Genomic DNA, 13,115 nt, shown 5'->3' on the forward strand with positions numbered 1-13,115 from the left:
TTCCTTTCCTCCTGCTCAGGGATGTGGGATAGGAACAAAGAGGAAAACTTGCTTAATGGTGGAAACAAAAGAGTTTCCATGTTCTGACTGGTAATTTCTGGAACTGCAGGGGTAGGTGAAATTCAGGGTAAGGGAAAAGGGCTGAACTCACACCTCACACCCATTATCCCATTGATCCCATGAAATGACTGATATGATGATTTTCACAGCTGTCCTTAAGTGGATAGATTCTCACTAAAAAGAAAATCCTGTTCTTGCTCCAGACTAACGCTTAAAACAACCCTCCCTCCCATCCAGTGTCGTTATCGCTTTAAAGGTCTTTAAAATCCAAGCATGTTTATTTATTGTTGTTTGCCATTAACAAGAGATGATTTCTAAAGACCCGAGAAAGCCAGCATTTTGAAGAGACTACATGGCAGTAGACAAAGCTTTTAAGCTAGATAGATCGGATGCCACAAGATTATAGCAGCGAAAATTTTGTATTTACTCTCTCTGAACATCAATTTCTTGATCTGTAAAATATAGCATAAAATAGCTTCTATATTATATGGCTATTGTGTAGATTTCATGTTGCAAAGATCATGTGAATAAAACATTAATACACTGCCTGGAACATAGTATGATTTAATTAAGTGTTAGTTACAATTAATATTATTATCATAACTGTTGTTTTCAGATGTAGCCTTGACTTCCTCATTATTGTGTCCACCGCTCCATGTGTTACTTTTGTAGGGAGCAGAACTGCAGGAAATGAATGTATGAGATGCTGGTGATGAAATTTTGGGATAGAGAAGCCACAGATGACCTTAAAGCAAATAGAACAGCACAGATGGTTCAGTCCTTCATCTATATTCCCTACTTGTTAAAGGGAGGTTGGCACTGACCTGGTACACAGTGAACCCTGGCATTTGGAGAAAATCAAAGGCAGACTAGATTAAAATGATCATGAGTAACATTCGTTCAGCACGAAAAATGCATTCATTTTATTCCTAGTGCAAGACACCGCGGAGACAAGATTGAAATACACAAGCATTGTACTCTCCTTAAACTCTTATTTTAGTAGGAGAAACAGAACCTTTTAGCTAACATATACAATGGAAATGAGAAGGAGTCGCATCTTGGACATGGTTAGAGAACCCAGGATGGAGCAAATGCTCTCCTCTACTTCAGAGGCTCAGGGAAGCTTCTTTTCAGAGAAGTCTTGGAATGAGTTGAGGAGTGTGTGTGTGTGTGTGTGTGTGTGTGTGTGTGTGTGTGTGTGTGAAAAACAACCCACCACTGCCATGGAGTCAATTCTGACTCATAGCTACCTTACATGTGGTTTCAGAGGCTGTACAACTTTACAGAAGCAGACTGTCTCATCTTTCTTTAGAGGAGCAGATTGTGGGTTTGAACTGCTGACCTTGTGTTTAGCAGTCCAAGGCTTACCTGACAATACCACCAATGTAAGTCTTAAGTGATAATCCAAGAAGCTTACTTATATGAAGAAGAACGTGTGGCTGCAGGGTTTGGAGAAGGCTTTCTAACAGCTCGCTATGTGCAGATGAGCAAGTTTCAGAGGCTCTTCTAACATCCACTTTAAACTTGTCTTTCTCTTCTGTCTTTCTAATGACCTTTTGCTTTCTTCATGAATGGTGTTCTCGATGTCTTCCCACAGCTCATCAGGGCTTCTGTCATTTGTAGTCAATGCAGCAAATCTGCTCTTGAGATGTTTTCAAAATTCAGGTGGGATAGAGTCGAAGTCTTATGTTGGCTCTTGTGGACTTGGTCTAATTTTCTTCAGCTTCAACCTGTACTTATATAAGAGAAATTGATGGCCTGTTCCACAATCGGCACCTAGCCTGGTTTTAACAAACAAATTTGTCTTTGAACAATTACAGCCAAAGTGCTCCTTAGAGGCAACGTAGGTGAGACTTTGTCTCACGCACTTTGGAGGCGTTGCTGGGAGAAGGTCAGTGAAAATGAGGAAGGCTTTCGAGGAGCGGGGTTTGCACAGTGGCTCAGTCATAGAAACAATTGTAAGGATAGCACAGTACTGAGTAGCGTTTCATTCTGTTCTACAGTGTGTTCCTATGAGTCAGACGTGACTCAACAGTACCTAACAACAACACTATGCAAATGACACAACCTTTGTTGTGGAAAGTGAAGAGGCCTTGGAGCACTTGCTGATGAAGATCAAGGACTGCAACCTTCAATATGGATTACAACTCAATGTAAAGAAAACCCAAATCATCACAAGTGGACCAGTCGATAACATTCTGGTCAATGGAGAAAAGACTGAAGTTTTCAAGGGTTTCATCTTGCTGGGAATCCACAATCAATGCTCATGGAAAGAGCAGTCAATAGATCAAAGGATTAATTGCATTAGGTACATCGTCTGCATAAGTCATCTTGGAAGTGCTGAAAAGCAAGTCTGTTACTTTGAGGACTAAGGTGTGCCTGATTCAAATGATGATATTCTCCATCACCTCATATGCAGGTGGAAAGCTGGATATTGAACGAGGAAGACTGAGGAAGAACCAATGTATCTGAACTATGATGCGGGCAAAGAATATTGAAAGCACCATGGATTTCTTAGAATTAGTACAACCACATTGCATTTTGGACACAAGGATGGGGAGACTTCGATTCATGTACTTTGGATATATTATCAGGAAAGACCAGTGCCTGGAAAAGGAGATCATACTGTGGCAGAGAAAAAGAGGAAGTCCCTTGACAAGATGGATTGACACAGTGGTTGTAACAAAGACTCAAACACAAGAACAACTGTGAGGATGGTGCAGGACCAGGCAGTGTTTTTCTTCCTGGTGTACAAAGGGCCACTATGAGTCTGAACTAACTAAAGAGCACCTAACAATAAGAAGACAAGCATTTGACAGACCCTGAAGAAGCATGGTTTCTTATTCAGCAGCAGCCAAATGTTTATATTAGTAGAGTACTTATTTTACCTTCCAGATCCAAAGGGATGGGACATAGAGTCCCCTCTTGATAATAGGAATATGTATATATACATACACATATATACATATATAATCTTTTGAAATCTACACAGCCATTCACCCATCAAAAGCATATCCAAGGAATGCCCACCCAAGATAATCAGTGGGTGATAATTCATTAACATATTCATTTAATATATACTGAATGCTTACTATAGGATAGACATAGAGGTCCTAGAACATATACATAAACATACACACACATATAAAATTGATGACATATGTATCAATGTTATGAGTGCTGAGAAGCATGATAAAAATTTAAGACACTGCCTAACTAGGTGAGAATGATGTTGGCAAGAAAGTTACTTTAGACTATAGGTTCCAAAAATTACTTGGTCTACCAGCCCCTTTTAAAAAAGAATTATTCATGGACCCAGATAATTTAAAACATTTGTACTATGGCCTGTAATCCAGGATAAAGTATAACCCTGCCATTTTGCAGCCCATCCATCATCTTTCTACCATCTCCAGAAATGGTATCACCTACTTTGAGAAACTATGATTTAGACAGTGTCAAATTTAAATTGAGAGTAGAAGTATAAGAAGTTGCCCACTACTGGGGGGGGGGGGAGCATTTTAAACAGAGGGCAGAGCGTATGAAAACATCTCAAGGCACTGAAGAATTTACAGATTCTAGAAAATCAGAGTGAATCCCAACGTATCCAGAGCACACTGAAAGAGTGTGATGGCACACAGGTGCCAACATTTCACAATGTAGTTGGGTCCGATGTAGGGTTCCCGAGGCTGTAAAGCTTTATAGGAGCAGCGAGCCTTACCTTTCTTCCACGGAACCACCGGTGGGTGGGTTTAGACTGCCAACCTTGTGGTTAGCAGTCCAACCCTTCCCTGACAGTGCCACCAGACTTCTTTGTAGTCTGTGTTCATTTTGCTTGACATGACTTGTTTTCAGAAAGATTTTAGGGTGGGAGGCATTGCCATTCTAGTAAAGAGAGAAGGAAATATTTTTATTGCAGAGAAAGTAAGGTGGATTCGTTCGGGTCTCACTATTTGGGTTGCTATTGAAAGTCAAATGATTGACAACATGGTCTAACGTTTCCACAAGGCTGCTTAGCCAACTTACATATGAAATACCTTGGTGCCTAGCTTGTATTTTTCTTGTCAAAGATGATAACAACTTAAGGTCTTGGCATAATGAAGATAGCTCAGAGCTTTGTCCCTTGGTTTCAAGCCAGTTTTCAACTGCCAGCCTCCCATGCGCTAGTTCATATACCTCGCTAGTCTATAGTTCTTCACTATGTCAAGGCAGGAAAGTGCTTAGTGGAAATCAATAATGAGGGCAAAGATGATTCTGATAATAAAATGATGATTAATATGCACCAAATGTCTCTTATTTGACAAGAGTTTTACCTACATTATCATTTTTTATCTTTATTAACAATCTTGTGACATGAGTATTTTGAAGAGGAGAGAAGCAAAGTACATTGCCCAAAGTCACAGTGTCATAAATTTTTCGTTACATTTTCAGTTGTTGGAAATGTGCCTAGCAGAACGTGTCCCCATTCAACAAGCTCTACATGTACAAATCAGTGCTATTGATGATGCGCTTCAAGGTGTACAACCCTTCTCATCCTTTTGTGATTGTTCCTCCCCCATTTATATAAACTCCAACATCCCAGCTACTCTTTCAAATTGTTGTAGTCAATTTGATCCAGTATAGGCAGTTCTTGTTTGTTTTTCTCCCCAAAACCATTTTATTTGGGGCTGATAGAGATAGAATATCATTCCATAGTTCAATCACATCAAGCAGTATTGTACAATTGCTACCACAATCGATTTCCAAACATTGTCTTCCTTCTTGAATCCCTTCATATCATCTCCCCTTTACCCTCTCCCACCCCACTGTACCCCTCAGGAACTTTTATTCTACTTTCTGTATCTGTAGGTTCATCAACTCTGGATTTCATGTATTGAAAAACAGATATATGCACGTAGATTTATTTACCCACCATTCTATATAAATATATTTACATATGAACATGCCTATATTTAGACTTCTATAAATGCCCTTTGCCTCTTAGTTCTTTCCTCTATTTCCTTTTACTTTCCTCTTGTCCCACTATCATGCTCAGCTTTCATTATGGTTTCAGTAATTTCTCTCGGTTACATTGCCCTTGCTGAATCCGTCCCAGGCCTCTCACACCATCCTTGCCACTATTTTGGATCACTTGTTGCTACGTTTTCCCTGGGTTGGCCAATACCACCTTCTTTCCCCTGCCCCCCCCTCTCCCATGTTCCCCTGGAAACATCAGTCCTGTTGTTTTCATCTCCCAACTGTCCATCCAGCCTATGTTATCTAGATAGATCTGCATAGATAATAACATGCACCAAAAAACAAGGCATAGCAAGACAAAGCGGCAAAAGAGAACACAACCATGACAGCAACAAAGAAAACCAATGACCAGAGAAGAATAATTTTTAAAAAAGAAAAAGAAAACATTTTAAAAAGAAAGAAAAACCTATAAATAGATCAAGGTCTGATTTTTTTTACCTCTAAGCATATCTTCCAGTCAACTCTGATGGGCTGCCATGCTTTGGCCCCAAAATCTATCCTTTGCACTCCCTCGGGAGCTCTCTGATATGCTCCCCCACCCATTGCTCTGCTGCACAGTTTTAGTGTGTTTTTTTTTCAGTGTCACGGGGTCAGACCGGGCCAGTGTTGTCCCCCGTAGGGTCATGGGTCAGAGAGGGATGTCTTGTTTCATAGTGGGATCGGCCATATGATCCACTATGTTCATTGGCTGTTCGGAGCAGGGATATAGTTATATAGGATGGTGGCAAAATAGATCTATGCACTTATATTTATAGGTTTATTATTAAGGAAGGAGATGGACACTGGACCTCTACTCAAGTACCTACTTAATGCAAGAACACTTTGTTCTATTAAATTGGCATTCCATGATGCTCACCTTCCCAACAGGATCGCTGAAGACAAATGTGTGCATAAGCGAATGTGGTGGAGAAAGTTGATAGTGCGTGGCTTTCAAAAGATATAGCAACCGGGGTCTTAAAGACCTGCAGGCAAACAAGTGGCCATCTAGCTCAGATGCAACAAAGTCCTCATGGAAGAAGCACACCAGCCTGTGTGACCACAAGGTGTAGAAGGGACCAGATATCTGGTATCAAAGAACAAAAAAATTATATCATTGGTGGTCCACCTTCCAGATATGATCACTGAAGACAAATGTGTGCATAAGCAAATGTGGTGAAGGAAGCTGATGGTGCATGGCTATCAAAAGATATAGCATCTGTGGTCTTAAAAGCTTGAAGATAAACAAGTGGCCATCAAGCTCAGAAGACTTAAAGCCCATAAGGACAAAGCATACCAGCCTGTGTGACCACGAGCTGTCGAACGGATCAGGTGCCAGGCATCAAAGAACAAAAAATCATATCATTGTAGATGAGAGTGAGTGCAGAGTGGAGACCCAAAGCCCATCTGTAGACAACTAGACACCCTCTTACTGAAGGGTTGTCGGGAGGACACGAGCCAGTCAGGGTACAGTATAGCAATGATGAAACATACAACTTCTAATTCCTAAATGCTTCCTCATCCCTCCCACTATTATGATCCCAATTCTACCTTGCAAGTCTGGCTAGACCAGAGGATGTGCATTGGTACAGATAGGAACTGGAAACACAGGGAATCCAGGACAGATAAACCCACAGGACCAGTAATGAGAGTGGCAATACCTGGAGAGTGGAGGGAAGGTGGGCTAGAAAAGGGAAAATGATTACAAGGATCTACATATAAACACCTCCCTGGGGGATGGACAGCAGAAAATGGGTGAAGGGAGACATTGGACAGTTTAAGATTTGACAAAATAATATTTTATAAATTATCAAGGGTTCATGAGGGAGTGGGGAGCGGGGAGGGAGGGGGGGAAATGAGGAGCCGATATCAGGGCTCAAGTAGAAATAAAACATTTTGAGAATGATGATGGCAAAAAATTTACAAATGTGCTTGACACAATGGATGGATGTATGGATTGTGATGAGAATTGTTCAATCCACCAATAAAATGATTTTACAAAAAAGAAACAGAAAAAAACTATAGCAAAAATTCAAGAAAGCCATCCCCAATGACAAAATATGTCAGAGCTAAACCACAATATAACCCAAAAGGGGAAAAACACACAAAATGTTAAAAGCCATATCAGGCCCAAAGTTTATGGGAGGGATCAACTATTCAAGTCAGGTTGATCATTTTGATCTCCTATCGTCATCTCTCCAATATACTCTGTTTTGCAACCACTTTATTCCCATCCTCCATTACGGATAGAGAGAAATCACCAGAGACTTATTTCTTATATAGCTCTCACAAATCTATCTTGGGTTTCCACTGTCATCCATAACCTTATTCCGGCATTGTGATATGTAATTAGCCTACTTTGGCCCAATATTCTTTTTTCAACTGTGTTCTAAATATTAGTACCAGGGGCTAGTCAATGACAAAATTAATGGAAAATCTTTATGCTCCATGGAGATGAAAGATAAGACTCTACCACAAATTAACAAGTAGGTCTCTAAAGGGAGCCAATGGCAGATTAAAAAAACATTTTTTTTTTTAAGAAATAGCTCCGGAAATGGCTTTGGGCCTCTCACTGAATCCTAGCTCTGAATTAAGAACATGTAGTTCTTGCATTGTGGCCCTGCTTGATACTCGCTTTCACGAAGGAAATACAGAAGATATGAATCCTATAACAAAGTATAATGAAGAAATTAGATGGTGCCCAGCTATCAGATAAAATAGTGCCTGAGGTGAAAGGCTTGTTTCAAAACAAGCAGCCATCTAAGTGAGATGTCAACTCATGGAAGCCCACATGGAAGAAGCACTCCAACATCAGTGGCCAAAGGCTTGCAAATCATATTGGCCAAAGTCAACAGAGGAAATCATATCAGAGCCCAAATTGTTAGATAGTTCTTTAAGAGTACAAGGCTCAAGGCACTGACTCGTTACCAGTTAAGCTACATTATTATTCAGTTTGAAGAAGAGTTCAGGAGGTATTTTAGGTTTGAAGTTTAAGATGATCTCAGGCAGTAGTTGTTTCAGGGGTTCATGCAGCCTCTGTGGCTCTTTATTTCATGAGATTCTGAAATTCGGTTCCAAATTTCTATCATTTTTGATTAATATTATTTAATAGAATCCTCAATAAAAATGCTCAATAATGGTAACTAGAATATGCTCTTCTGGTATCAAGTCAATGTAGCCACGAACCTACATATAGAAGCAGGGTTCTATACTATATTTCATCCCAATACCAAAATATTGGTCAAAGTTTCTCATTTCTATCTAGGTTCCTGGCTTATTGTAGCGCAAATTGAACTGTTACCTGTCTAAATTATCTGCCATGTCTCCTAGCATTGCCCCCCGGCCCTAATTTGTTTATTGTTCTTCGAGGACTTATTATTTGCATTATGCTTTAAGGATGAAGTCCCTAAACATACTCCAGCCACCATTTTTAGCGTCAGCTATCCTCAGAGAGTATGGCACGCGCTCAGCCTCCTTCAGTACTTTAATTAAGTGATATGCAGAGAACAACTTGCCTTTATTAGAGCTCCTTACACGATCACAATAAGGCCCTGTCTCAGGTATTAAAATGAAGAAACTCAATCAGATCTAATTGCTGCTCTCCATGGACTTGCTACCTCCTCATAGTCAAATGCCAGGTGGTATTGTGGAGTACACAATAACTCTTGTTTTCCAGATGAATATGTCGCTCCACCTTCTTGGCCACATTTATCTTGCCCCACCTGCTAGTGAATCCTAAACTCAGTAAATCTGGCAAACAGACAACGCGAAGGTTAGGAAAATACCCACTTCCATGGAATTGAGTTCGATTCGTAGTAAGAGAATATAGGCTTCAAAGAATGCAAATCCTTATGGGGGAAGACAGCCTTCTAGTTCTCCCGAAGAGTAGCTAGTGGGGTTGAATTCTTGAGGATCTGGATAGTAGCCCCATAATGAACTGACAGCCCCATCAAATCTCCTCCGCCATCACGTCCGGTCCCTGGACAGCCATCCTAGACAGGGTCGCAGAGGCCACTCCGTGTCACAAGAGCTGGTAGGTTCACTTTGCTCTCTCACAGAGATGAAAGAGATGAATGGGTATGAACCACCACGCTTGAGTAAAGGCAACCATCCAACACTTACCTGACAGCATCACCAGGGTTCCTTAAGGTTAGGGATAAAATATCAGAAATTTATAAACGGAGACCAGCCGCATCCCCAAGAAGTTGGATGACCCATCTTCCTTTGGCAGCTTGATTTAGTTCAACAAATATTGACTGGGTCTAGGCTATATGCCTGGCCCTGTCTATGTGATTCAGTGGTGAAATTAGAAAATTTACAAAGTACATTCACAGGAACTTTGTCTTTCTTGTACCCAGAACAGTGCTATGTACATAGTGGTACTTACACTTAGATTTGAATTTAACTTACTTATGTATACGTTAAATTTATATTTAATTAATATATTAAGTATTTGAATAAATGAATGGTTTACGCTGCCTTTCTAAGAATTCGGTGCTCAAGATTCTCCACCACTGACCCCTAAGTTTACGGTCACATTTCCTCAAGACCAAAGGAATGTGGACATATCTACATTAAAGGAAGTTACTCTGGAACTATCTAAGGAAGATCATAAGATACCATTTCACTTCGGACCCAGACCCTCGCTAGCCTTTTTGGCTGCACTGCTAAGGTGGAGTAAGAGTATCAGGAATTCAGCTCACACATTTCTCCCTTGGAGTCTTCATTTTAGAAATAAGATCACATCAAGCTGTCCGAAATTGTTGTAATTGGTGAGTATTGAACTCCCCTAGCTTGGGGGAGAGTAATAAGTGTTGAATCAAATACCTATGCTAGGAACATCTTTGGGAGCATTTAGGACATCGTAGAAGAATGCAGAAGTAGTAAATTACAAGACCATTGCCCTCAAAGAAGTTGTAATGTTTCTGTTAGAGAAAAGAAACCTCCCAAGTGTCCAGACGTGCTTCCGTGTTGGTGTATGAAATTGGACCTTTTAATCACTATATATTTGATTTGATTTACAATGATTTGTTAAACTTCGATAACTTTTCAATAAGTTATTTACATGATAACATCTCAAAAGGTACATTCCCCTCCCATTTAGTTTTTCAACTAAGAAGAAACTGAAAACACCAAATTCATATGTATCATTGTAGCATAATCTATGCATTTACAATCAACCAAGTATAAATATTTTCTTTTGCCTTTTTTTACATAAATGGAGCTAAAATATATGCACTGCGCTGTACCTTGTTTTAGCTCTTCACAATATTTTGTGGAGATGTTTCCATATCAGTATTATTTATTTATGTTTTTATGACAGCTTTCTATTCTATTGTGTGGATGTGTTTTAATTTATTGAACTAGTCTCCTACTGATAAAATACTTGCTATGGTTACTTGCAGTTAACAATACTTAGAATACTTCCAGGATTTTGTTTTGCAAACAATCCTGAACTGAAAAAGTATAATCAATTTTAATCCCCGAACATATTTCATATATCACCTCATTTATATAATGTGCTCTCACATCATTTTATCAAGATTTTGCCTTATTTTAATCCTCCCTCTCACCTTACATCAACCCATGTTCTCCTAAGAAAAGGCATCTTCTGAAATGTCTTTTGTGGTTTAAGATAACTGTTTGGGTCTTCCAGCCTTCTGGGTTCCCTTCACTTGATGGAATGATTGTGATGTTACCATCAGGCAACCCTTGGGTTCAAGTTCAAATTCTTATTTCAAGACTGTCTTGCTATATGGTTGTAAATGAATTCATCTCTAAGTCACAATTGTCTTACAGGCAAAACGGGAACAATAGCAGTAACTACATCATAATATTGTTTTGAGGATTTAGCCCAAAATGCATGTAAAATACTTAGCACCGTTTTTAGCACCTAGAAAATGTTCAACAAACACAATTTAGTATTCGTAATTTGTTTCCTGCACATTAATGTGTGGAACATTGGTAGAACAAAGACAAATCCATCAATTTCCCAGTAACTACTTTTGACAGTATACAAAGTATTACATTCTGCTGGAGTTTTCAAAAAGTACCGCCATCTATTAAGAAATTAAAATTGTCTTGTGACAATTTCTTATCTCAACATTTTTTTAAAACAATTTATTAGGGGCTCATACAACTCTTATCACAGTCCATACATACACATACATCAATTGTATAAAGCACATCCATACATTCCCTACCCCAATCATTCTCAAGGCATTTGCTCTCCACTTAAGCCCTTTGCATCAGGTCCTATTTTTTCCCCTCCCTCCCTCCCCGCTCCCCCCTCCCTCATGTACCCTTGGTAATTTATACATCGTTATTTTGTCATATCTTGCCCTATCCGGAATCTCAACATTTTAAAAAACATTTTATTAGGGGCTCATACAACTCTTATCACAATCCATGCATATACATACATCAATTGTATAAAACACATCTGTACATTCTTTGCCCTAATCATTTTCTTTTTTTTTCTTTTCTTTTTTTACATTTTATTAGGGGCTCATACAACTCTTATCACAATCCACACATATACATACATCAATTGTATAAAGCACATCCGTACATTCTTTGCCCTAATTACTCTCAAAGCATTTGCTCTCCACTTAAGCCCTCCCCATCAGGTCCTCTTTTTTCCCCCTCCCTCCCCGCTCCCCTCTCCCTCATGAGCCCTTGATAATCCACAGATTGTTATTTTGTCATATCTTTTCCTATCCGGAGTTTCCCTTCCCCCCCTTCTCTGCCATCCATCTCCCAGGGGGGAGATCACATGTGGATCCGTGTAATCAGTTCCCCCTTTCCAACCCACTCACCCTCCACTCTCCCAGCCTCAACATTTGTTGACATTTCTTATCGCAACATTTTCCCCAGAGCTGCCTTCACATCTTTGTTCCTTAGAGTGTAAATGATAGGATTGAGGGCTGGGGTAAGCACTGTATACAGAAGGGAAAGCAACTTCAATAAGTCTTCATACTGAGGCCTTGATGGGAAACCATAGACAATGCCGAGAGTCCCATAATATAAAGTGACTACTGTCAGGTGAGAGGAACAGGTAGAAAAGGCTCGCTGTTTCCCTGTAGTAGAAGGAATCCTCAGAATGGTGGCAATGATGTGAATATAAGAAGACAAAGTCAATATGAAGGGACCAAGGGCAAATAAAGCAGTGCTTATAAAAGTTGTCATCTCAGCTGTTTGTGTATCACTGCAGGCAAGCCTCATGATGGGCTTCAAATCACAGAAGAAGTGATCAATTTCATTGGCAGCACAGAACTTTAACCGCAAAATGAGGACGATGAGAAGGACAGGAGCCAGAAATCCAGCCATCCATGAGGCACCAGCTAGCAGTAAGCAACCCCAGTTGTCCATGATGCTGGTATAATGCAGTGGGTTACAGATGGCTAGGTAGCGATCATAAGACATCACAGCCAAGAAGAAACATTCTGTAGCCACTGAGGCAGCAAAAAAGTACAACTGACTAGCACAAGCCACAAAGGAAATGGACTCATGAGCTGAGAGCAGTGTCCTTATCATCAAGGGTTCGATGGTAGTGGTATAACCAATCTCTAGGAAGGAGAAGTGACCAAGAAAGAAATACATGGGTGTGTGAAGGGAGCGATCAATGAACACCACAGTTAGGATCACAATGTTGCCCATGAGAGTCATCACATAGATGGCCAGAAATATCCCAAAAAGGAAAAACTGTAGTCCATGAAGGTTTCCAAAACCCAAAAGGATAAATTCTGAAATTAGAGTCATATTTTCTTCCTCCATGATAGCCATAATTTGATTCTGAAAAAAATTAAAATATGAGGAATGACCATTGATCAAATGCTGTTTTTAGAAATAAAAAAATCAAACTGCTTATCGGTATCATACATATCCAAATAGCCTTTTTCCCCCTATATAGTTGACTTCTTTCTGGAAGTTCAGGATTCTTAATAAATTTGATCACAGTCTCCAAGTGGGCATTAGGAGAGTTAATCCATGACTTTAATTGCCCCATCATATATAGAATGTATAGCATCAACAACAAAAGAAAAGATCAAACCCACTGCCAATGA

The 13,115-nt window shown here is 39.8% G+C and overlaps 1 protein-coding gene across 1 annotated transcript; it reads right to left on the minus strand.

Annotated features, from left to right (window-relative positions):
- Positions 1 to 11,904: 11,904 nt before the first annotated feature.
- Positions 11,905 to 12,810, minus strand: LOC142433768 (olfactory receptor 11L1-like). Its single transcript, XM_075538469.1, has one exon. The coding sequence runs from the start codon at positions 12,808 to 12,810 to the stop codon at positions 11,905 to 11,907; it is 906 nt and encodes a 301-aa protein (XP_075394584.1).
- Between the last annotated feature and the right edge of the window lie 305 nt (positions 12,811 to 13,115).

The sequence above is a fragment of the Tenrec ecaudatus genome, chromosome X (genome assembly GCF_050624435.1).
Source record: "Tenrec ecaudatus isolate mTenEca1 chromosome X, mTenEca1.hap1, whole genome shotgun sequence".
In the NCBI taxonomy this organism is placed as follows: Eukaryota; Metazoa; Chordata; class Mammalia; order Afrosoricida; family Tenrecidae; genus Tenrec; species Tenrec ecaudatus.